Here is a 22,195-nt window from a genome sequence, read left to right as displayed (position 1 = left end):
GCTAAACTCAAACTATCCCTAAAGGCTTAGACTCTCAGGAAAAAACCGCTTGAACCGACTCCTCTCAAAGAGAAAGGAAAACAGTTGGTGAGTAACGTTGTCCGAGCTAAGCGAAAGAAGCAAAAGGTTGATGAGGAGCATGCTTATTCTTCTAGCAGGAAAAGCCAAAAACCTCAGCCGCTTTGCGAGTAGATAATTGCAGGGACCCTAAGGGCCAAAAAGGCAAAAGGGTGTAAGAATGCACGAGACTCTCACTCAGAGGAACAAGGAGACTAAAAGCTAATACACTACATTGCTTCCCAGGTCACTCTGACTCAAGTCGATACCGGGGCATCTTACAATTTTCATTTCTCATTATTCTCAGTAGAGAGCGGCCTATCGCCTGCTCCTAGGTAATTCTCAACTGCTTTTTCCGCTCTATTGTTTCTACGCTACAGTATCATGTTCAGATTCTGATAGAGAAATAAATCTTAGTTGCTTGAGTTCTTTCACCCCCGTCCCTGGCGAGAAACTGACCTTTGGGCTGCTGAAGCCCAACAACATCACACAGCAGACATTTTTGGAGATATTGGAGTTTGAATCCTGGTTTGAGGACAAATCAATTGACTTGGCGGAGGCAGAGCATTGGTTTGAGGTTGACGTACTAGGAGCGGAGGCGGAGCACAAGGCGGAAGACAGACCGGCCATGTTGGATGTGGAGCTCATCACCAAAATCAGGGAATTGACTCTGCTTGATGCACAACTTACCAGGTGGATTGAAACCTTGAAAACCTCTGCGGGAAACCGGAACAGATACGCGGAGGCAGACGGCATTTTGTACAACAAAGGACAGATATTTGTACCGGCGGACCCAGTACTGCGGATGGAGATATTGAAGAGCCAACATGACAGCAAAGCGGCGGGCCACCCAGGCCAATCCCGCACCCTCGCCCTGGTCCGGCGGAGTTTTGTGTGGAACAGCCGGAAGAAGTTTGTCAATCAATATGTGGATGGATGCAATTCTTGCCAACGGGTTGAAGCCTTGACGCAACAACCATTTGGGACACTGGAGCCGCTGCCAATTCTGGCGGGGCCGTGGAAGCACATCAGCTATGATCTCATCACGGACCTGCCTGAATCCCGCTCCTACAACAGCATACTGACTGTTGTTGACCGCCTGCCAAAGATGGCACACTTTATCCCCTGCAGGAAGTCCATGAATGTGGAGCAGTTAGCAGACCTGATGGCGGGGCACGTTTGGTAGCTCCACGGCACTCCAAAGACTATTGTCTCCGACCGAGGGAGAATTTTTGTGTCCCAAATCACCCGCAAATTGGAAAACTGACTCAGCATCCGCCTCCAACCATCTACGGCGTACCACCCAAGGACAGACAGACAGTTGGAAACCACAAACAAAGTGGTGGAGCAATATCTCCGCCACTTTGAGAGCTATTGACAGTACAATTGGGCTCCGCTCCTGGCAACAGCAGAGTTTTCTTACAACAACAACAACCACACGTCAATAGGGGTGTCACCATTCAAGGCAAATTATGGTTTCAACCCATTGTACAGCGGAGTTCCATTGGTGGAACGGTGCGTACTGGCAGTGGCAGAGCAACTCTGCCAGCTTGCGGAGGTACAGGACAAGCTGAAGCACTGCCTGGAGGCAGCGCAAGAGGCCATGAAAATTCAGTTTGGCAGCAGAGTGCAGAAAACACCAGAATGGAACAGCGGAGACAAGGTTTGGCTAGATGGACGCAACATCTCAACAACCCGCCCCAGCCCTAAATTGGAACACCGCTGGCTTGGACCATTTCCAATAGCTAGCAGAATTTCAAACTCTGCTTACAAACTGACCCTTCCAATCTCCATGCAGAGATTCCACCCAGTTTTCCACGTGTCAGTACTCCGCAAACACAAACCCGACAAAATTGCTCACCAACAGTGGCAGACCCCAAAGCCGGTAACAGTCAATGGCAGAGATGAGTGGGAGGTTGACAGCATACTAGAAAGCCGGTGGAGAGGGAGGAGGAACCAATACCTTGTCAGCTGGCGCGGATTTGGACCAGCGGAGAATTTTTGGGAACCGGAGGCAAACCTGAAGAACAGCAGAGACCTATTGGCGGAGTTTAACTCAAAATTTCCGGAGGCGGCCGCCAGGCATTGAAGGACACAGAGAAGAAAGTGAGAGGGCAAGATTTTTCCCACCGTTTTTTTCTGCCCAGGGACAGAATGCAGAGTCAAAAGAGGAGGAATTTTTTTATTTTGTATTTCTCATTAATCAACCAGAAAAGGGGGCGGCTTGGGCATTAAAGGGCGGAAAATGTTATGAGCCATAGCACGGGCTCCACAGCGTAGACTCACATGTACATAGACTACACGTACATGTCACAGATCATACTCAAGGTTTGAGAGGCTGGAGATCCAAGCCTCTTCCTCATCCTGCAATCTACCATCTTGGATCCAGAAACCCCAGAACCCCAGACCCCAGACTCCATCTTCCTCTCCATAGAACAGACCTTCACAGGCTCATCATGTTCTCTTGAGATGGCTTTCTGCCCGCTGTAAAAGTTTGGTGGGCTTTGGGCGCCCCAGTGAGGGGTTATGAATTGTTTTTATTTTTGTAATTTTTGGCAAAATTACATGTCTGACTCCCATTCTATGTGGCAGAATTACATTTTGACTCCCAAAAAATATGATTTGGGAGTTGGAATGTAATTTTTGGGAGTCAATTAGTTACCCCACTGCAAGAAAAGGTTAGGCAAGTGACAGCAGTTGACATGAGGCATTCTCCTGTGTAACTTCCATTCTAGCTCCACTCAAGCAGACATCGGTTTGTTTGGCACAGTCACTGTGCATCATGCACATTCACTGTGCATTGAAGCTTGGTCAAAGGCAAGCTACAACAAAGACTGAAGTTCCATCACCAGATTCCTTAGAGCTCTCCCATGTCAACTAGTGACACTTTCTTGACTTTTTCTTGTAGTGACCCCCTTTACAAAATTGCATGAATAAATGTGCAAAACTCTTCTGATAGATATGAAGTCACTAGCCGATGTGGTAAGGGCTGGGTTAGTGCCAGCTGCGCAAGAGCATATTGTGGGATCAACTCCTCTGATTAATAGACCCAAATTTTTGAGCTTTGACTGCCGCTGCAGCCAACGTTAAGCCAACGGACTGTAGTCAAGCCTCCGAAGTGCTGCTCAGCAACCCCGGTCAAGCCTCCCGCGGCGGATCACGTCCCCCGCTGATATGCCGCCCGATTTGGTGGCCCTTCAAGCCACCGCAATCCATTGCTTCAAGCATCCGTCCACCACAACCCGTGGTGTAGGGCCCCGATTTAAGGCCCGCGGTGGAAATGCTCTTAAGGGCAAACTTACCACGGCCTTGGTCAATACTTTGTTGTTTTCATTCCCAGTTGAAGGGGTCAGTTATTTGAGGTTAGAAGAGATAGATAGATGGTTAGATGCACAACACGTGGGGCTATGAGTCCCTGAAAACCAGAACTGAAAAACCCTCAGTGAGTCGTTTCTTATAAGGTGTACAATGCAAAAGCCGGACTGACTTGCATGACCCCGCCTGGAAAAGGCCCGTCTTGCAGCGGGAGACCGCGGTCGCCGCGAGCCCACAAGCCTCTCAAGTCTCGGCGAGAGCCCGAAGGGCAGCCTCGCAGTGTCTCTGTCTCACAGAGAGGCTTGCCCCCAAAGCCCGATGTCGGACCTGGATCCTCTGGGATTTTGACCCAAAAACAGTAACCTCGCGTTCCACATCAGGCCAGCGTGGACAGAACTCCGTGGTGTACATAGTGGGGAACGAGCGAGCTTGACAAAGCCTCTCCGAGGAGGCGCGAACGAGGAGGGTACGCTTGTGTTTTCGGGGAACGAGGCTCTCCCCAGATACAAGGCCACCACAGCAAATATATCCATGATGTCACAGGTGTGCAAGAATAAACATAATCTCATAATCAACAAAGTAGGGGGGTTCACGTAAGGCTGATTTCGCAAATCAGCCACCAAAACCAGCAGATGCAGCTTTTGAAAATCCTGAGAAAGCAAAAAGGTTTGGCTGGGCAGCTCCCCTTTGGAAGCAATCTGCAAGGCATAAACCTTACTCACAGGTGCATGAGCAGACGAAATCAGCATTGCTTTTTTTGCAACGTGAACCCCCCTAGTATTCGGTCACATCCTTGAGTAGGCAATACAGATAATGATGAACTCGCTGGAATGAGTGCACTACAATCAACAAGATAGGTGTTCGTGGTATTCAAGCTGCTAGGATTACACATTTGGTCGTGTTGTCGTCAATGAATGTTTAGGATGGAAACTAAGAAATGAGATAAGAATAAAAATATTGGGAAATGCATTTACTCCTTTGAGACAGAACCTAGTCAGTGAGATTCGTGAAAAACTAGTGGCACAGGTCCTTGTTGGATGCACGAGCAGAGAGCCAGATGTCGCCGTTGTACCCTTTGGTTCCGCCGCTAAAGTATATCTTGCTGGGCTAAAGAGAACATCATTAATGAGCAAGGGAGCACATTTGTTTCATGCGGACGACTTACGTGTTGACCGCATTCATTGACGAGCTTCTTCATAGTGGGCAAGACAAATTGTCGAGGCCTGCGGTAAATGATAACGAGTAAATCACATTTCTTCAGAGATTTTTACTTCAGGTGAGAGCAATCTTACATCATGAAAGCAGACAGATTGGTAGTCAACGCGGTGACCTATAGAGTTTGTATGATGATGTCGAGTCAGTTTCGGCAGAAGGATGTTACACTAGCAACTTGAAGAAGACACTTACAGTGCAGTTTCTGCTGGTGGCACGAGCAAAGGGTTGCTTTGCCTTCCCTTTGATAAAGACCCCATTAGCATTTGTGGGGAGTTGATAGAAAGCACTGTCGAAACACGCGTCAGTCCCAGACGCTCAGCCCAAAAGTGGGGGTAAGACCGTCACAACGCTCACCTCAAGCAATCACTCTGGGTCAGTGGACATTCCTGCTTCTTGCAAACTGAGATGTCAACATCTTGTACGTTTTCTTTGGTACCGCGCTCGATTCGTACGGTGACCTTCGAAGATTGTGAACGCACTCCTCCCTATGTGAAAAAGTCAGTATGATGCCTTGAAGTTGGACTCTAGGATGCATATGGTGACACGAAAACTAACTACGGAATGACAGTCAGCAGTGAGGTCATGAACCATCAAGCTGAGATTGGACTTTTTCCTGGATAATATTAACGATCCCAAAATTGAGCGAGTATCCAGATTTTTAAGTCTGTGATGATAAATACTCCGGAGAAAATGAAATCTCAAAATTTACAAAGTTCCATTCTGAGGCTTTTGGACGTGAATCTGGTTTATGAGGGTACGAATTTTTTCGAATAATAATGAGCAGTTGCCATGGACTAGTTCTGAAAAAAGAGGCTATAACTACTCACGTTGCATGTTTTATAATTGACGAAAACCAGACTAGAAAATATGTCGAGTGTTTGGTTTTTCGCAAATACTACTTTATCCAGGGCCCTATACGCAAGAGGATTCAAGTTGTCACAGGAGCTTGGATGAGCCTTAAGTCATAATGTTTCGATATGGATGGTTCACATTTACTTATCGCAATGATGATTTTTAATTCCATGGGATTTGCTTTTGGGGAAGCAAATGGTCGTGGGTGGCAATTCCGCATCAGGTCGGGAGGCGTGAGGAGCAGCAGAGGTTTCGTTTGCCTTAGTGTCCTTTTGGGCAGTATCAGTGACATTACCACTTCTTGGCCCTGTGGTGGCATTGGCCGGAGGGTGGCCGGCAGCCGCCGAGATGTTTGCACTCGCCGTAGAATTTGCTGGGGTGGCGGGATGGGCTGCAGTCTGGCCGGCCGGGGCTAACGTAGCATTTCCAGTGGGTGGGTGGGCGGGGGTTCCCGGAACCTCGGCGTCGGCGGCAGCGGTCGGGTTGGCTACCAAGGAAGCTGGGATGGCACCAAGAGCAATCAAAATATAGGCAAGAAATACTCTGGAAATCATTTCGATCTTAGAAGTGCTTTGACACGGCCGAGGCGTAAACGATGCAATAACAGAACAGGATGTATGGACTGCTCGTCGTACTCGAAGAAACTTGCTAGAGTCTAGAATTTAGAATGATAAGATAAGTGGACCACCGGGGTCAAGTTTGGTTGTTTAGAAAAATTTTGAGGAAGCGGTAAACTGATGGTGTGGGGGATGAAAGTGCACCCTAGACACTGGAGTCTGGAGCTCTTATAGTGGTGCTTGAGACTGGGACTCCAGCTATGGACCTAATCCATCGCCTCCTTAACAATTCAAACCGATGATCCCATCCTGACCAAATGAGCTTCACATAAGAAAAATCCAAACTATACCGCTCGCAGGAGGAACAGATGTTAATACATAGCTCTTTAAACCCATGCCGCTCACGGATCAGTCTGAAGTTTATGTACCAGTCTATCAGTCCCTGGAGTATGTAGCGGAGCGCACGGCAGGATGGACAACCTTCGGCCCCCTCCCGTCCGGACGCAATCTCGGGACCCATTGAAGTTGGGACTTGCCCTGAGTTCGAGACAAGTTGAAGTGAGCCCGAACTATCTGTCCTTTCTGAGGTGGGGCGCCTCGTCTCGCGCTTGTTGACCGGCAGGCATTCCTCCTGGTCAACGAGTTGAATCTTGTCGACAAGGAGCAATGCATCCCGGACTTTGATGGTGTACAGTCTTGTCAGTCTTGTCGACGGGGAAAATTTCATCCCGGACAAGGAGGTTATTAGCCTTGTTGATCGGGAGCCATTGATCGCCTCGGTCAACGAGCTTGTACTTACTTTCTTGTTAATCTGGATCCAGGGTACGACCTTACCGACTAACAAGGCCTCCCCACCAAGGAGACTGCACAACTTCGCCCACCGGCAGGAATCTTTCCCGGTCGACGAGAACCTCGCTCGCCGGGGGCAACTTGCTCCCATGACGGTGCGACAAGACCGTATAACAACCTCACCGGGATAAATTTCTCCTGGTCCAAGAGACTTTACAACGCCAAATGCCAGGCCCAGGGGGCATTTCCCCCAGTCTACAAGACCCTGCGACCTCATTTACCGGGAGGAATCCGTGACGGTTGACAAGACTATGTATAAAGCTTCGTTAACCCGGAAGAATCCCAGGTAGTATGACCTAGTTGGCCGGAAGAAATCCATCCGGCCCGACGAGACTGTATAGGCTCACTGACCCGTACGAAGCTTTCCCGATCGGCACGGCTGAATCACTTGACGACCTCAAGCCTGCCCGTTCTGACTTCCACCAACAATATAGTGCTCCTGACTTTATTTGCTCGTGAAAGATTGATGTCAATCGATTTTCACGCAAATAAGGTTGTGCACTTTCTTTCAAACTAACTAATTTGGAAGACGAGAAGTCCTCCTTCCCGAGTTTGGCAAGGGAGAAGAATCCATGCTTCAAGAATTTCTCAGCCAGACAAAGCTTCTCAAGCCAGAGGCCAAAGGCTCGAGAGCAGCCCACCAGGGTCTATGTCAAGAGAGTAAGGATGGCTGGATGACTTCGCGTCGCGTCTAAGTACAACCCTCCCAGATTTGAATTTACACCGGCTAATTCTTCCTGGGATTGATTACTGAGCTGGTGGTGATTTTGTTGGGCGTGTTGATTTGGGGTCACGAAGGCATCTAGAGGTCTCTAAATGCCGACGGGAAGTCCTTCACTTCTCGTGGAGATCTGGAGACCATGCAGAACGCATTTGAAGCCTTGAGAACTAGATTTTGCATCAAAAATCTGAAGCTTTCGCGTCTAGATAGACATACACAGACATCTGCGAGGTTCGCAGATTTGGCGAGAAGCGTGTCCCGTCGAGATTTGGAGACGAGGCAGAATCTGTTTAGAGCCTCGAGGGCTCAAGGAAAACTAACACTTTTTCTGCGAGGGACGGCGGTTTGACGGGAAGCCTCGCGCATTTTCTGAGTTTTTTTAGAAGTTATGAGTACCACTGTGACTGGCGCATGGAGGACTGCAAGTTGTCTTGATTTCTTGATTGGGCCGTCTCCGGTCGCCGTCTCTTGCCTTTCGCTCTCATCCAGGGGTTTCAAGCCCACTTTGGTTTGCAACCCATTTTCGCGAGTGCATATTGTTTTGCTGATTGGTTGCAACCCATGGGTTCCAAGGGCTACAGGCCAGTACTGGCCCTCTTGATTTCTTTGATTCATCCAGCTACGTCGCCCTTACATTCATCAAACATGCACACAATTACTGCAAAAATATTCATACATAACTAGACAATTCACATGAATCCAAGTTGGAGAGACCTTAACATCACAGATTGTATGCATTTTTGCTTACATATTTACTCTGATGTCATATGTTATCGTGCATACAAGCTTACGTTGGCGGCTTAGACGGCTTAGAGCTGAGTTGTCCATGAATGTTCTTCTCTCGCCTAAGCTGGATTTTCTTTCTTCTTAAGTGCCAAATTCGACTCAAACTGTGCTTGAGTCTCTGAGTACACACCCGGGATGGCCTCTTGTGGTGTGATGATACATAATGATGATGATGATGATGATGATGATGATGATGATGATGATGCGTGGATTGGCAACTGTCGAATTAGTTGTCTACGCACAAACGGAACATGGTTTCAGATTTCAGGACAAATTATGCAGCATGCGGATTCATCACTGATTCATCCCTTTCTTTAGTGGGCCCAGGCCTTCCCGGGCATGTCATGATCCATCCATCTCATTCTCTGAAATCGGTTCCAGTTTTCGTTGCCCGTAATAACGGGTAGATACCTGAAGGTTTAATGAGCACACATGAGCCAAGACTTACCGCAGGTGGGTGTGAAAGCTTCGGGGCGCGTAGTGATTTTAACCTTCAGCTCCCTTGAGCTGAGACACATAAATACATCATGCTCGTTAGACCGGCAGCATTAACGCGCTCAGTCATCGATCACTCACCCTTACCCATCAAGCACACTTTTGCGCCGCGTTCAAACAAGTCCAAAGTGCTCAGTTGGTACACACAGGCCGCATTTTCTGGCCTGGCCCTGCATGTCGCGTATGCATCATCAGGCTTAAGAAACGACAACGTTTATGGGAAATATGCATTGTTTGTGCGGAGTCTGTACACTACATATCGTGGTGGCTGGTGGCTGACCCTGGCTTGTGCGGACAACGTCAACATGGTCAAAGGCGCAAAGCTTGATCCAAAATCCACATCTTTACAGTCTTTGGAAACGGCAGAACAGGGCAGAACCTTATGAAGGTCTGCGTGCATACATGGACCCCCACCATTTGTTTGCATGTGTAAACAGTTAAGCTAGGGAAGTTTGTTTATCCAGTTTGGATGGAGTTCTACTTATGTATGGAGTTGGGTTTAACTTTTGGGGGTCACTCACTTCTGAAGCAGCAGTCACTGGCCGAAAATCGCAACAAATATAACACCACATCACTGCATCCAAATAGGAGCTTTGCACGGGCCCTGGCTGCTGACAGCCGGTCTAACACCGGCGGTCTCTATTCGCGCATGGATGCAAACTCGCTTATATATGCTACATACATGAACCATTTATTTATTTATTTACTTACAATCAATTTCCAATCAGCTTCAAATGGTTTTCAAGGTTCAGAGCGGCCCTCGATAAGATTCCCCAAGTATGTCGACTTCCTACGTTCTGACTGTGGCACGAAAATTTTTTCATCGCAGCTCGCGCTGAAATGGGTGCCACTCTTCTGTTGATTGGCAGACTGTTCTGTGTAAGCCATGGGGCCGCTTCATCAGGCTTCGTCCCTATGACACTACGAGAGCCAGTCAGCCTCTAGCTCCTTCTACTTCAGTCACCCTCGACCGACTCAACTATCTCTACTTCCCCGGACACTTCCCATTCAGTTTAAGTTCGACAACTCTAGTAACAGGCGCCGTTTTTCGCGTGTCTGATCTATACTCCTACAATGGATCAACATTTATCATCTTCGCCCTCCCAGACGCGTTCACCCTCTGTTCTCACCCCGCAGGCATTATTCTCTTCTTCTTCCCAAGCTGCCTACTGCTCTTCGCCCGTGGACCTCGCCCATGGCCCAATACTAAATCCGTACTCATCCCCATTGGCCAGGGTTCATGCTCCTCAATCTAACACCTTCATCTCCAATCCCCAAACTCAAGCGTTTCCTCCAGCCATCGGCCCTTCATTCGCACAGAGAACTTCCTTGCCTACCAACTACAACATGCCTTCTAATGGTGAGCGGTACCAGCGTACTTGAGTTCTTGCGCGCCACTAATCGCGTTTTTACCACCCAGGCATTTTCCCTTCGCCGGTCGTTGCAACCTCGGCAACTTCAGTTCCATATTATCCGACATTTCCGTCCCACAATGCATACCCACTCGCAATACCAGTCGCGACACCTTTTAACGCAACACCTTTCACGGCCATGCCACAAATGAGCTATCAAGAGAATTCGCCAAATGACGATCCCTCGAGTACCACAGTGTTTGTTGCGGGCCTCCCAGCCTGTATCACCGAAGAAAGTTTGAAGGCAAGTTCGTTTTTTTGCCAATGTGATGCATGGCTTTTTACGAGGCTAACTAGCCCGCGTTTGATCAGACGTTTTTTCAAAACTTCGGGGAGATCGCATATGTCAAGATTCCACCCCACAAAGGCTACGGGTTTGTGAAATTCGTTCGGCGGGAGGACGCCAAACAGGCTATCATCAAAATGAATGACTTTCCTATTCATGAAAAATCACGAATCAGGTTGAGCTGGGGCCGATCACTGGGCGACAAGAAAGTTGAATACGTCAAAAAGCTATCGTCGACGCTTGGGATTTCGTTTGAATCTGTCTGGAAAATTGTACAAGGGCAGGAGCCTGCCGCAATCAAGCAGATTGTCTCTACCGTATGTGGCCGCAGTGTCGACCAGCCGTATGAGCAATCAAATCCACCACCAGCCAGCGCATTAGATCAGTTGTACCAAGTTGATTTTTCCCCCGACTTAATCACGCCCGTTGCCCAGAGTCCCACCTGCCCGATTAATGCCTTTACAAGCGTACTAATGCCTCCCTCGTCCGCCAACCTGGCCTACAAGAACACTTCACATGAGCTCCCGGGACTGTCGATCCGAACCGAAGAACCTCGTTTCCCAAGCGTTTATGCTACCGCGAACGAAACACCGAAAGAACTCCGACAACGTCCAACGCCCGCCCGCACGTTAGAGTCTTCTCTGCCCTTTAATTCGCGCCCCAAAGCGCTTTCTCAAGGCTCTGGGTCAGCTTCTCTCCCTCCCCCGTCGTGGACCATGCGCAACTCCTGGCGAGAATTGTTTCCAACTGGGAGGTTTTCCCAACCTGTCGAGAGTCCCACTAGTTCGGCTGACGGCATTCGCTTCCCTGATGGCAACACTAGCCGTCGGGCAACAATCCCTTCCGTTACGCCTTCCGCCTTCCATCACGAGCACATACCTCCGTCTCAGCGATACCAAGCGGGATCTCCTGGGAGCGCTCTCCTCTCAAGTAGTCAAGCCAGCTCTATGGATAGCTTGGAGGCCTCTACTTTTGGATTCAAAAATGCCATAACAGATAACATCTCTGTTGTCAAAAAGAGAGACGAATATCATTTAGGCTGCGATGGATTTCTTCATGGTTTATTGGAAGAGGAAAGTCGCGAGGGTGCAGCTTCAGATTACGAACCTTTCACATTTTACAAAGCAAATCATTCACATGTTCGCGGTGACGCATTAGTATCAGATCTATCTGTGTGGAGTACCCCTTCTGTAGCCAAATCATCCCCATTATCCGAAAAAGACGGTTCAGATTGGCCTAGGACGTTTTTGGGATCGAATTCGACATCCGAAAGTCAAACCGTGAAGAATATATTTGATTCAGCGTTCAAAATTTCATCCCAGTCGCATCAAACCCGCGAGACGGACGACTGTAGTACAGATACCTCAACGACCCGCTTGGATACCTGGAGTTTCCCAAGTAACGTCGGCGATCGAAACAATTCTATCAAACCAAAACTCCCCGACTCGCTCGCACAAGATTCAATCGCTTTCGATACCGGGATCAAACCGTTAGACAACTTTTACACTCTATCACTGTGAGAAAGACAAAAACAAAATGCCACATGCAAAATTTCAATTTACGGGCAAGATCAAGTACCACATGCATATACATCTGTCAAAATGTACATTCGCACCACCCACTTTCAGCTTTTTAGTATATTTGTCCCATCAAGTTATCGATACACCTTTGTTATCTCCCCACACTTCACCCCCCATTTCCTAAGTATGACTAAAATTATACAGAGCTCTTGTTTGATAGTACAATTATTCATCGCCAATCTTGTCTCTCACCTACCTTGCATGCACACAAATTCAAATAAGAAACTGAGAAGCTCCTCAGCAATCCATGATGCCGATCAGAGTATCTACAATTTAGAGCATCCGCATCGGTTATCTCAGCACGGGCTAACATAGCAAGCTGAGACCAGGCTAGCGCTAGCCAGACCCCCGCAACCGCATCGGTTGGAGCTGCCTCTTCTTAGTTGTAGTTAGAAGAGAGATCCCTGACAGCAAATCTCTCCCAGCTAGTAGTGTTTTCTTCCTTTTTATCTCCAGAAATCCAGTCCCGGGAACTATGTAGAATCTGTCTCAGCGCCAGCTCCCTTGTCTCTCGTGCCAGCTTCATCAAGCCAGTGAAGGACTCCCAACTTGAGTCCTTACAGTACATAGCTACAGCTTCTAACTGCTGATTGGTTTCTGTGCCAGAAATGATGTAACTGTTATGGATTAGGGTTGTATTTCATTATTAACATATGTATTTAGATTATGCTTGTATGACCCATTGATTGGGTCTAAAGACCCATTGATTGGGTCCAAAGACCCATTGATTGGGTCCAAAGACCCATTGATTGGGTCCAAAGACCCATTGATTGGGTCCAACTGTTAGAGCAACACCAGGTACCCGCCCTTTTTCTAGCAAAACTAAACACCTGCACCTGCAGGTACCCAAGGCCATCAGCAACCACCAAAACCGCTGCACATTGCGCTTTGATGCACTTTCCTCAGTGAAGTGGTTACACTATTGTTCCATGCCATATCCCAGTGATACATTCCCTCCTGAAGGATGGAATTCTTGAGAGCAGTTTTCTTGCAGGACTCAGGAATCAGGCTAACTTAACAAAGAACCTACTCTGCCAGGCTGAGTAAGCAGAGTGCCACTGTGAGACTCCAAAAAGGGTTTGGACCTATTATGTCTGAATTCAGAGAAGTATGTGTGGGGAAACCTGAAAGAATTCAAAGGAATAAGAGTATTCATTTTTTATTGTAATTTTTATCTTAACACTGTTGTCTTTTCCAGGAAGGTTGGACCTTTTCAATTTTTTTTTCTTTTGGTGTATGTGTTCATTTTTGATTTTTAGATTAACTTTTGGCTAGAGTATCCCACAGCCCTCTTGTCCCTTGCAGGTTAAGGAAAAGTCTGGTGCTTGGCTTGCCCCTCCAATTGGGAAGAGGGCAGTGTTCTGTTAACATGTGCCATGGTCACCAGGGTCAATGAGCAGCTCTGGTTCCAACTATGAACTCAGTTTTTCCTGAAGTCTACTGCAAGACCATCTTCTCAAGGATGATGGCTATGGGTTTCAATTTAGCCTTGGAATGTATCTGACATCTGTCAAATCAAAACTTGGAATATATAATATGAAAGATGTGATTTGCAAAGGATTTTCAAAAAAAAATTTGTTTGATTCTGTCCAAGCTTGTTGGAAAAGACAATATATTTAGGGTCTTGATTAATTGACTACCTAAAATTCAACTTCCAACTAGCAAATGTGGTTTACATTGGAAGGACCACTCCCAAATTTTGCGCCTGGGTTTGGAAGGACCGCTCCCCAACGTTGCACTTGGGTTGTGCGGACCAAACGTTTACCTGGGCGCATTTTGGTAGTTGAAATTTGAAAAAGAAGGATATGTAATTTTTGGAAACATTGGTGAAAATTAAAAAAAATCATAACTCATCACTGCGGAACCCAAGCCAAAATTGCAAAGAGGGCAGAAACCCCTCTCAAGAGCACATGGGGAACTGAATACAATAGACCATATTTTTTGCATGTTGTATTGCCCCCCTCATATGTAATATCTTTTGTATTGGGGGGCAATACAATGCAAATGAACCAATTCATTCTGTATTTGTAGAGGAATCCAATACAATGTATATGCATATACAATACATGTATTGGATTTTTTGCACCATTGCTCCTGGCTTCCTTCTTGTTGAACCCCGTAAGACACATCAAACTACACCTCTCAGTTGTGCATGAACAAAGAAACCAACAATTTTCCAAAGCCAAGTCAGCATAACCTCTGACACTCACCCTTGATTAATTCATGATTGGTACCAAACTTAACAAAGTCCCTAATTCTGTGGGGCATGTGATCTTGTGAAGCAAACCTCTGGCAGCCCCTGGCAGGAGGGAATTACAGCCTATCATCCCATTTTGCGGGCGCTAGATTCCAAGTTTTGGTGGAAGAAATTTTCAAAAGTTTAATATAATTCCTTGCCACCATAACTTATTGTGGAATAAAATAGCTTTGGTTGAAGGACTGATTTTTCTGGTTCAACCTACAAGATTTGGGGTGGTTGACAAAAATCCTGCCACCCATAAAATATCCATAAAATTAACTGCTGGAGTTCCAGGCAGTGTTTGACTCAACAGCTGCACTGGGCAGCTTGTGTACACAATTTGAAGTTCATCCTGTGTGTACATAGTAATTTCTTGAAGGATGCTTCAAACTAAAATATACCACTTTCTCTAAAACAATGAAAACAAATCATTGAAGCAATAAATCTTCCAGGCCAGTTTGGGGTGATTCAGGGTATGTCAAGTCCCTCATGAGGCTAACTTAAAACAAGTCCCTTCCTTCCGAGGAGGCGTGAAGCGCCTCCGGATGAGGGACTTCAATATAATGTCCTAAATCTCGCGTGAGGGCAACCAGCCATTTGGCTGGGGAGGGCATTACAACCCCCAAATCACCCACAAGCACTCAAATTCTGGTCATGCCTCCCAGACTATTGAAAAGCTTGTGGTTTTTTGCTATATGCACAGCCCTCAAAGCTCCACATTTCCATAGCATTAGGAAACTATGGGGAAGGATAAATATTGGACATTGAAGCAATCTGCCCAACGCAGGCCCCCCAAATAAACACTTGGATCAATCTGGTGCTTATTGCATAAATAGCATAAGTTTACACCACCAATCACAAATTTGTACTTATTTCATTCAAAATACAATATGTACTTATTTCATTAAAAATACAATTTGATACTTCAAGAGGCCTGGGAATCTACCTTATCCAACAAGAGCAGAATCCGGCGGGTCAGCAATGTCTAATTTGCCAAAACTGCTAGTGCCCTTGCAAAAAAAGGAACTGAGCAGGCTATTTATGGCCAGATTTCATCCAAAAAAATCCAGCAGATGCCCAAGATGGGAAGCTAAAACTGTGCCAAATGTCATTAAAGTGTGTTTTTTTATTCATTTTTAATTTTGTGTTGAGTTTATTTTTTTATCTTTTCCCTGCCAAACTTTGGCTGTCCTCAGGCCCCGGGTCCAACTTTACAATCCAGTCATTCCAAAAAAGCTTGAATGCTTTGGAGGGAATTTCCACTGGAAATGCCTATGGGATTTTCCAACCTTGTATGCAATACAGTGACAAGGTTGGACATTTTGATATATGCAGGATGCCTATATCAAAATCAGGCAAGCTCAATCAGAGACTTCTGGTTTGTTTTCCCAGATTTTGATTCCAGAATCAGAATCCTTGACCAATTTTCACCCTAGACTCCCATTCCAATGAACACACCGGGGTGTTGTGGTGCCTGTCCCCCCAGTGGCCTGCATTTTTTTTTTACTACCAAACGGCGCCGCCAATAGAAACTGTGCTTGCGGGGATGGATATCCATCTTTCAAACCTTATTTTTGGATACACACAGGTTGGCAAATCCAGAAAGAATTTCCAGGACCCAGAAAAGCCCCTATGGAACACAGTAACCTAAATTCCCATATTTTTGAAAAATTCATACATTTTTGGAGCTCATTCATACACGTTTTGTGTGTAGTTTCAGAGCTTGGTCTAAAAATTCATACAAATTTTGTGTCTACATTTTTCTTGCCAGCATTGATGCTGCTGCCAAGGGGGGGGGGGGGGGGTGGAGAGGGGGTGCAAGAAAAGAAAAAAACTGGAAACCAGACTGATGTAACTGTTGACGGGGGGGGATGGATGGGGTCACTTGAGCAGGGTCAATAAGAAGGACAGAAAGTGGGATGCAAGCTGTGAATGGATTGGGTGGCACAGGGGGAGGTGGATTGATATACTTTGTATATACTTGTGGTGGTGGTACTGGAGCCGCAGCTGGAGGGTAGGTGGGTGTGGCACCGCCTGGCACCGCTCCAGCCTAGAACTGTAGACTTGATTCAGAATGAAAAATCATTACAGACAAGGCTTTCAACCTTAGATTGAGCCCCTGATTCTCATACATTTTTGGTTACTACCCCCCTTGCCCTCAGAAAAAATTCATACAATTGAGGTGAGTACCTTTACCGGCCAAACTGACCATTCATACATCTGGGGTGCGTAGTTTTTTTGGTTTTTGACAAAAAAAATCATAAATTTTGGTTACTGTGTTCCATAAGGGCTTTCCTGGGTCCTGAATTTTCGCTGGAAATTCCATCCAAAGAAGCCAAGGCTTTGTTTGGAGCCAATATAAACATAGGTGATATAATCATTGGTTAATTCAATGAAAACTACAAAATTCAACAAAAAGCCTCCAAATATTTTTTCTAGGCAACCTACAATACTGGTCTCTTCAATTATGAAGTCAGATTCAACTGATTCAGCCATATTCAGTACTGTAGTACCATTATATTGATTTTGACCAAAACAAAGCAATATAATGGTATTATGGTGCTGAAGATGGCTGAATCAGTTAAATCTGACTTCATAGTTGATGAGACCAGTACTGTAGGCTTCCTACAAAAAAAATTGGATTCTTTATGTTGAGTTTTGTATTTTTTATTGAATTTACAAATGATTATATCACCTATATTTATATTGGCTCCAAACGGGGCCCAAGCTTTTTTGGATTGCCTCTCTTTCGGAGAGCGTCCCTTCGGGACGCGGGGTCGGGCCCGACCCTCCGATCGAGAGGCTTACTTAAGCTCGCTTCGCGAGTTCAGCCTACCCCCCGGGGGCGGGGGCCCGAGGTCTCGAGGGACTTGGTTAAGTTCGCGTTGGTGCCAACAGTATAGATAAGTGGTCTTCAGATAATTACACAAGATGCACATTGTGGAACTCATCCTAGACGGTTTCAAGTATGTGGAGCCCATTTTTCCCATGATTCATCCAAGTACACCATCTTCAGCTGATCACGAATTGTCACCTGCTATGGGAAGGTCGTACCCGGTGCGGTTAGTAGCAAGATTTTGGCACAGTTTGTTCGACTTCAAATCTGACGGCTTCCTTTCAATCACTTAGAACTACCATCAGTGGATTCGACCCATCTTTTAATGCGGTCACCGGCTTGAACGGGTCTGGAAAATCGAACATCTTGGACGCGATTTGCTTTGTGCTAGGCATCACGAATTTGTCTGCGGTAAGAGCCAACAACCTTCAGGACTTGATTTACAAACGAGGCCAGGCAGGCGTGACGAAGGCCAGTGTGACTGTGGTGTTTGACAATCGAGATAAAACGAAGTCGCCACTCGGATTTGAGCAGTATGCTGAAGTGACGGTCACGCGACAGGTGACTTGATCGAGATACTTGAACGCGTTTTCTCTGAATTCAACTGAAATTATGAATATTATTTTTCTGCAGATATTGATGGGTGGAGCAACAAAGTATCTTATCAATGGTCATCGATCAACCCAGAACTCAGTACAAAATCTATTTCAATCCGTACAACTCAACATCAATAACCCCAATTTTCTGATCATGCAAGGTCGGTTTTGCCAAGATTCTCTCAAAGGTTCCTTAGTCTAACAGTTACGACACTTTCAACTAGGAAAAATAACGAAAGTACTCAACATGAAGCCGCAGGAAATCTTAGGGATGATCGAAGAAGCTGCTGGGACTAGTATGTTTGAAGAGCGGAAAGAGAAAGCCGTCAAGACCATGGCGAAAAAAGACAAAAAAATGGAGGAGATTCAGGACGTTGAGTCTAGCTGTTATCTTGTTTTTCTCAGCTATAGTACCCCACAATCTGATAATATTTTTCTGCCACGCAGCTGCTACGCGAGGAAATTGAACCCAAGCTAAATCGATTGAGGGAGGAAAAGCGAACATACCTTGCTTACCAGCAAAACGAAGCCCAACTTGAAATCCTGACGAGGTTGTGTTTGGCCTGGGATCACTTTCAAGCCAACCGGAAGCTACAAGACATTATGTCTCAGATCGAAGCGAAAAACCAAGAAATCCACGAGGTTGAAGCAAACCAAGATCGATTGAACAAAGAAATCCGTACAATTGACGAAGAATCTGTTCGGATCAATCGGAAGATGGAACAAGAGTCCAAAAAAGGTGGCAAAGTTGAGAAGCTCGAAAAAACGCTCACTGGACTTTCGACTGATGTTGCACGGTTGAATACTCAAGTCGAGCTTAGTCAGAAGACTTGGTCAGAGGAACAAACCAAAGTGAAGGAGTTGATCAAGGCGGAAAATGATCTCTCAGCCGTTCTAGAGGCCAAAAAGGCCCAGGCTTCCGATTTGAACAGCCAATTTTCTCAATTGAAGGCAGAATTCGACAACTCGACGCTTGAGCTAAAGAAGGATGAAGAGCTGCTACAAACTCTAGTGACCGGATTGACGAATGATGACTCCGAGGGGGCCAATGCAGGCGGCTACATGGGCCAACTAGCGAACGCGAAACAGCAGGTAGCCGATCTCGCATCCGAAGCTGAGCAAGCTCGTGTCAAGATTGGTCACTTAACAAAAGAACTCAAGGAGAAGGAACCAAAAGCCAAGAAACTCGAGAAGGAAGGTGGAGGCGCCGCTTTTGAGTTGCAGAAAGCCCAGGCGGAAAAGAAACAGTTGGAGCAGGCGCTTGAAAAAATTGATTGGGATGAAAGTGCTGAAGCTACTCTTCGGCAACGGCGCGACGTAGAATCTGAAAGCGTATCGAAGCTTACGGCCGATGTCAATCACATCAAGAGTCGGCTGAGCCAGTTAGATTTCACTTACACAGACCCTGTGAGAAATTTCGATCACTCGAAAGTCAAAGGACTCGTCGCCCAATTAATCACCCTCGATCCATCCAGCCTGAACCAAGTCACAGCTCTAGAAGTCTGCGCTGGTGGTCGACTGTACAATGTCGTAGTTGAAGATAATGTTACCGCCTCGCAACTACTGGATAATGGTCGGTTGACACGTAAAGTAACGATGATTCCGCTTAATCAGATACGCGCCTTCGTTGCTTCCGCTGGCCAATTAACCTCGGCATCCAAGATTTCTAACAATTCCGCCAAGCTAGCGCTTCAATTAATCGGGTATGATGCTGATGTGTCGAAAGCCATGGAGTTTGTATTTGGTAATACTCTCATCTGTCCTGATGCCCAGACCGCTAAACAAGTTACTTTCGATCAGAATGTACGCATGAAAAGTGTGACTTTCGATGGGGACATTTACGATCCCGCTGGGACTTTATCGGGCGGCTCTAAACCCTCCACATCAGGAATTTTGATCAAAGTCCAAGAGCTGAAGAAGGTCGAAAATCTTTTACGACAGCACCAATCAAACCTACAACAGATCGAAGAAGAATGGCAGGCGGCAAAATCTCAGATTGTCAACTTTAACCAGGCGAAAAAAGATCTAGACCTCAAGTCACATGAAGTCAGCTTGCTGGAAGAGAGAGTGAAAGAAAGTAACACAACTCGGGTAAGTTAAGTTCAAATCACTTGTGGTTTTCACGTTCGCTCATGTTAATGCTTGCACTGTTTTGAATAGATTATTTCAGAAGTAGCTACGATCAAGAATACATTAGCGGAATTGAACAACTTGATTGCGAGTTCCAAGCAAAAACAAAATGCTGCCGAAGCTGAATGTAAGCGTTTACAAAAAGAGATGGACGATTTCAAAAACAACAAAGATTCCAAGCTGAAACAGATCAAGGTAATGTATCGAGTAATCTCCACATTCCTGGCCATTCATTATCCTGATAAAAACTCTAGCACAGGCCGACATTACTCAAAAAAAGTCCAACATGAGCAAAACTTCAAGTACGGTCAAAGCTATGCAGAGAGAGGTTCAAGGAGTCGACATGGAAATCGGTTCGTATTTTCTATTCCAGATCTGAAGTAAACCCTAGCTAACCTTTGTGGAATAGAACAATTGGTCAGTGATGTTTCTTCCGCAAAGAAAGAAGTGGAAGAGGCGGCCGAGGCAGTCGAAGCTGCCAAATTGGAGCATGAAGGCTTGAAAGCCAAGCTGAAAAAAGCTCAAGTCAGTTTTCCTGCTTGATTATGTGCATTTCACCACCTGATCATCACTACCTCTGTTCGACCAATCTAGGAAGAGCATGCTCAAGCTGACTTGGAATACAGGCAAGAAACGAAACGACTGGATGGATTTCGACGGGAATTGGCTGATATGGAAAAGGCTAAGCAGGCTAAATTGGAAGCTATCGGCGAAGTCGATTCGACGGTTTCGACTCTGCGACATAAAATCGACTCTTTCTCGCGTGAACGTAAGAGTGCACATGATGCTATAGAGCGAATAGAAAATACCTACGAATGGGTCGCTGGGGCCAAAAAGTGACTCCCTCGGCATCCATATCGTCATCAAAAGCTTGAACTGACTCATGGTTGATATCCGTCTAAGGTTGTTCGGTCAACCTGGAACTGAATTCGATTTTTCTGCACACCGGATGAAGGATAAAAGGTCGGAGTTGGACAGGTTAGAAGCCGATCAACACAAGATGCGCAAGAAAGTGAACCCCAAAGTTCTGCATATGATTGACAGGCATGTCCCCTTCCATAACTTACCCGCTATAGCAAATGGCTTGCAGATTGCTAAGTTCGACTTGCCAACTGCTCACTTCTTTACAGCGTCGAAAAACGAGAGAAAGAGCTCACGGCAAAACATTCAACAGTCATTAAGGATAAAGGGAAAATTGAAGAAACCATTGCCCGATTAGATGAATATAAGCTTGAAGCACTCACAAAGGCATGGGTTACGGTCAATGGGTCAGTTAGAAATCAAACAACCTTTATTCGACCTCTCACCCATGTTTTTCCCCATTTTCTTTTTTTCTTCCGAAATTATCATTTTATCAACAGAGAATTCGGACACATTTTCGATACCCTTTTACCTGGAAATTGGTGTGAACTGCAACCAGCCGAGGGTATGACGCTTTCCCAAGGATTAGAAGTTCGTGTCCGACTGGGCTCTACATGGAAATCGAGTTTAACGGAGCTGAGTGGTGGTCAAAGGTTCGCGTTTTTTTCGAATTATCTATCTCAAGGATTAAGGATCGACTGCATGTGTCTTACGGTACCCGTCTCTCCACTCTCTTCTCAGATCCTTGATTGCATTGTCCTTGATCATGAGCCTTTTGAAAACCCATCCGTCTCCGATATATGTCCTTGACGGTACGTCATTACATGCTAAGATCTCCTGTATTTTCACCTTAACTTATACGCTGTTTGTCGTATACAGAGGTGGACGCCGCGCTGGATCTACAACATACACAAAATTTAGGCTTGCTGTTTAAACATCGGTCAGTTTCTGCTTCTTAGTCAGATAGGTTCATATCGCATGTCGTGGATACGTGCTGAAGACAAAACCTAAATTGTCTTTACTTCAGCTTTAAAGGTAGTCAATTCATTGTAGTCTCGCTCAAAGAAGGCCTCTTTACCAATGCGAACGTCTTGTTCCGGACCCGATTTAGGTAATCCTCTCATTTAAAATGAAGCCCCCTCCAGATATGATCACTGATGAGGGATTCACATTTTGCAGGGATGGGACATCGGTCGTTGAACGGACTGTTTCCAGGTCGACGTCGAATCTCTATAACGATGATCGAGCAAACTCGTCAAGTCGCACGAACAAAAACAATCGTTGATCTGTATACTAAACTGTCCTATTTGTTTGTGTTGGCTACTTCTTTCCTTATGCTTCATTTCAGAGTAGTACTTATGAATTGTTTATATCCCCAACACCTCAATACCTTTTTTTTCCCCGATGT

The 22,195-nt window shown here is 46.0% G+C and overlaps 3 protein-coding genes across 3 annotated transcripts; 2 read left to right on the top strand and 1 right to left on the bottom strand.

Annotated features, from left to right (window-relative positions):
• Window positions 1–4,386: 4,386 nt before the first annotated feature.
• On the bottom strand, window positions 4,387–5,993 carry PtA15_5A360 (uncharacterized protein; the record flags this gene model as incomplete). The annotated part of the gene is made up of 5 exons (XM_053169113.1): window positions 4,387–4,479; window positions 4,538–4,595; window positions 4,665–4,702; window positions 4,780–4,873; window positions 5,584–5,993. 5 exons carry the CDS (start codon window positions 5,991–5,993, stop codon window positions 4,387–4,389), a joined length of 693 nt encoding a protein of 230 aa, XP_053020342.1.
• A 3,928-nt stretch (window positions 5,994–9,921) lies between these two features.
• PtA15_5A359 (uncharacterized protein) lies at window positions 9,922–12,065 on the top strand (the record flags this gene model as incomplete). The annotated part of the gene is made up of 3 exons (XM_053169111.1): window positions 9,922–10,207; window positions 10,268–10,503; window positions 10,572–12,065. 3 exons carry the CDS (start codon window positions 9,922–9,924, stop codon window positions 12,063–12,065), a joined length of 2,016 nt encoding a protein of 671 aa, XP_053020341.1.
• A 5,230-nt stretch (window positions 12,066–17,295) lies between these two features.
• Window positions 17,296–22,072, top strand: PtA15_5A358 (uncharacterized protein; the record flags this gene model as incomplete). The annotated part of the gene is made up of 16 exons (XM_053169110.1): window positions 17,296–17,426; window positions 17,494–17,761; window positions 17,834–17,957; window positions 18,021–18,169; window positions 18,244–19,887; window positions 19,957–20,121; window positions 20,186–20,279; window positions 20,336–20,451; window positions 20,521–20,762; window positions 20,830–20,970; window positions 21,057–21,194; window positions 21,288–21,440; window positions 21,529–21,599; window positions 21,667–21,727; window positions 21,815–21,898; window positions 21,967–22,072. The coding sequence occupies 16 exons, from the start codon at window positions 17,296–17,298 to the stop codon at window positions 22,070–22,072; spliced, it is 3,687 nt and encodes a 1,228-aa protein (XP_053020340.1).
• Window positions 22,073–22,195: the final 123 nt, after the last annotated feature.

The sequence above is a fragment of the Puccinia triticina genome, chromosome 5A (assembly GCF_026914185.1).
Source record: "Puccinia triticina chromosome 5A, complete sequence".
Lineage (NCBI taxonomy): Eukaryota > Fungi > Basidiomycota > Pucciniomycetes > Pucciniales > Pucciniaceae > Puccinia > Puccinia triticina.
Note: the sequence above shows the minus strand (reverse complement) of the source record. Positions and strands in the feature narration are given on the sequence as shown.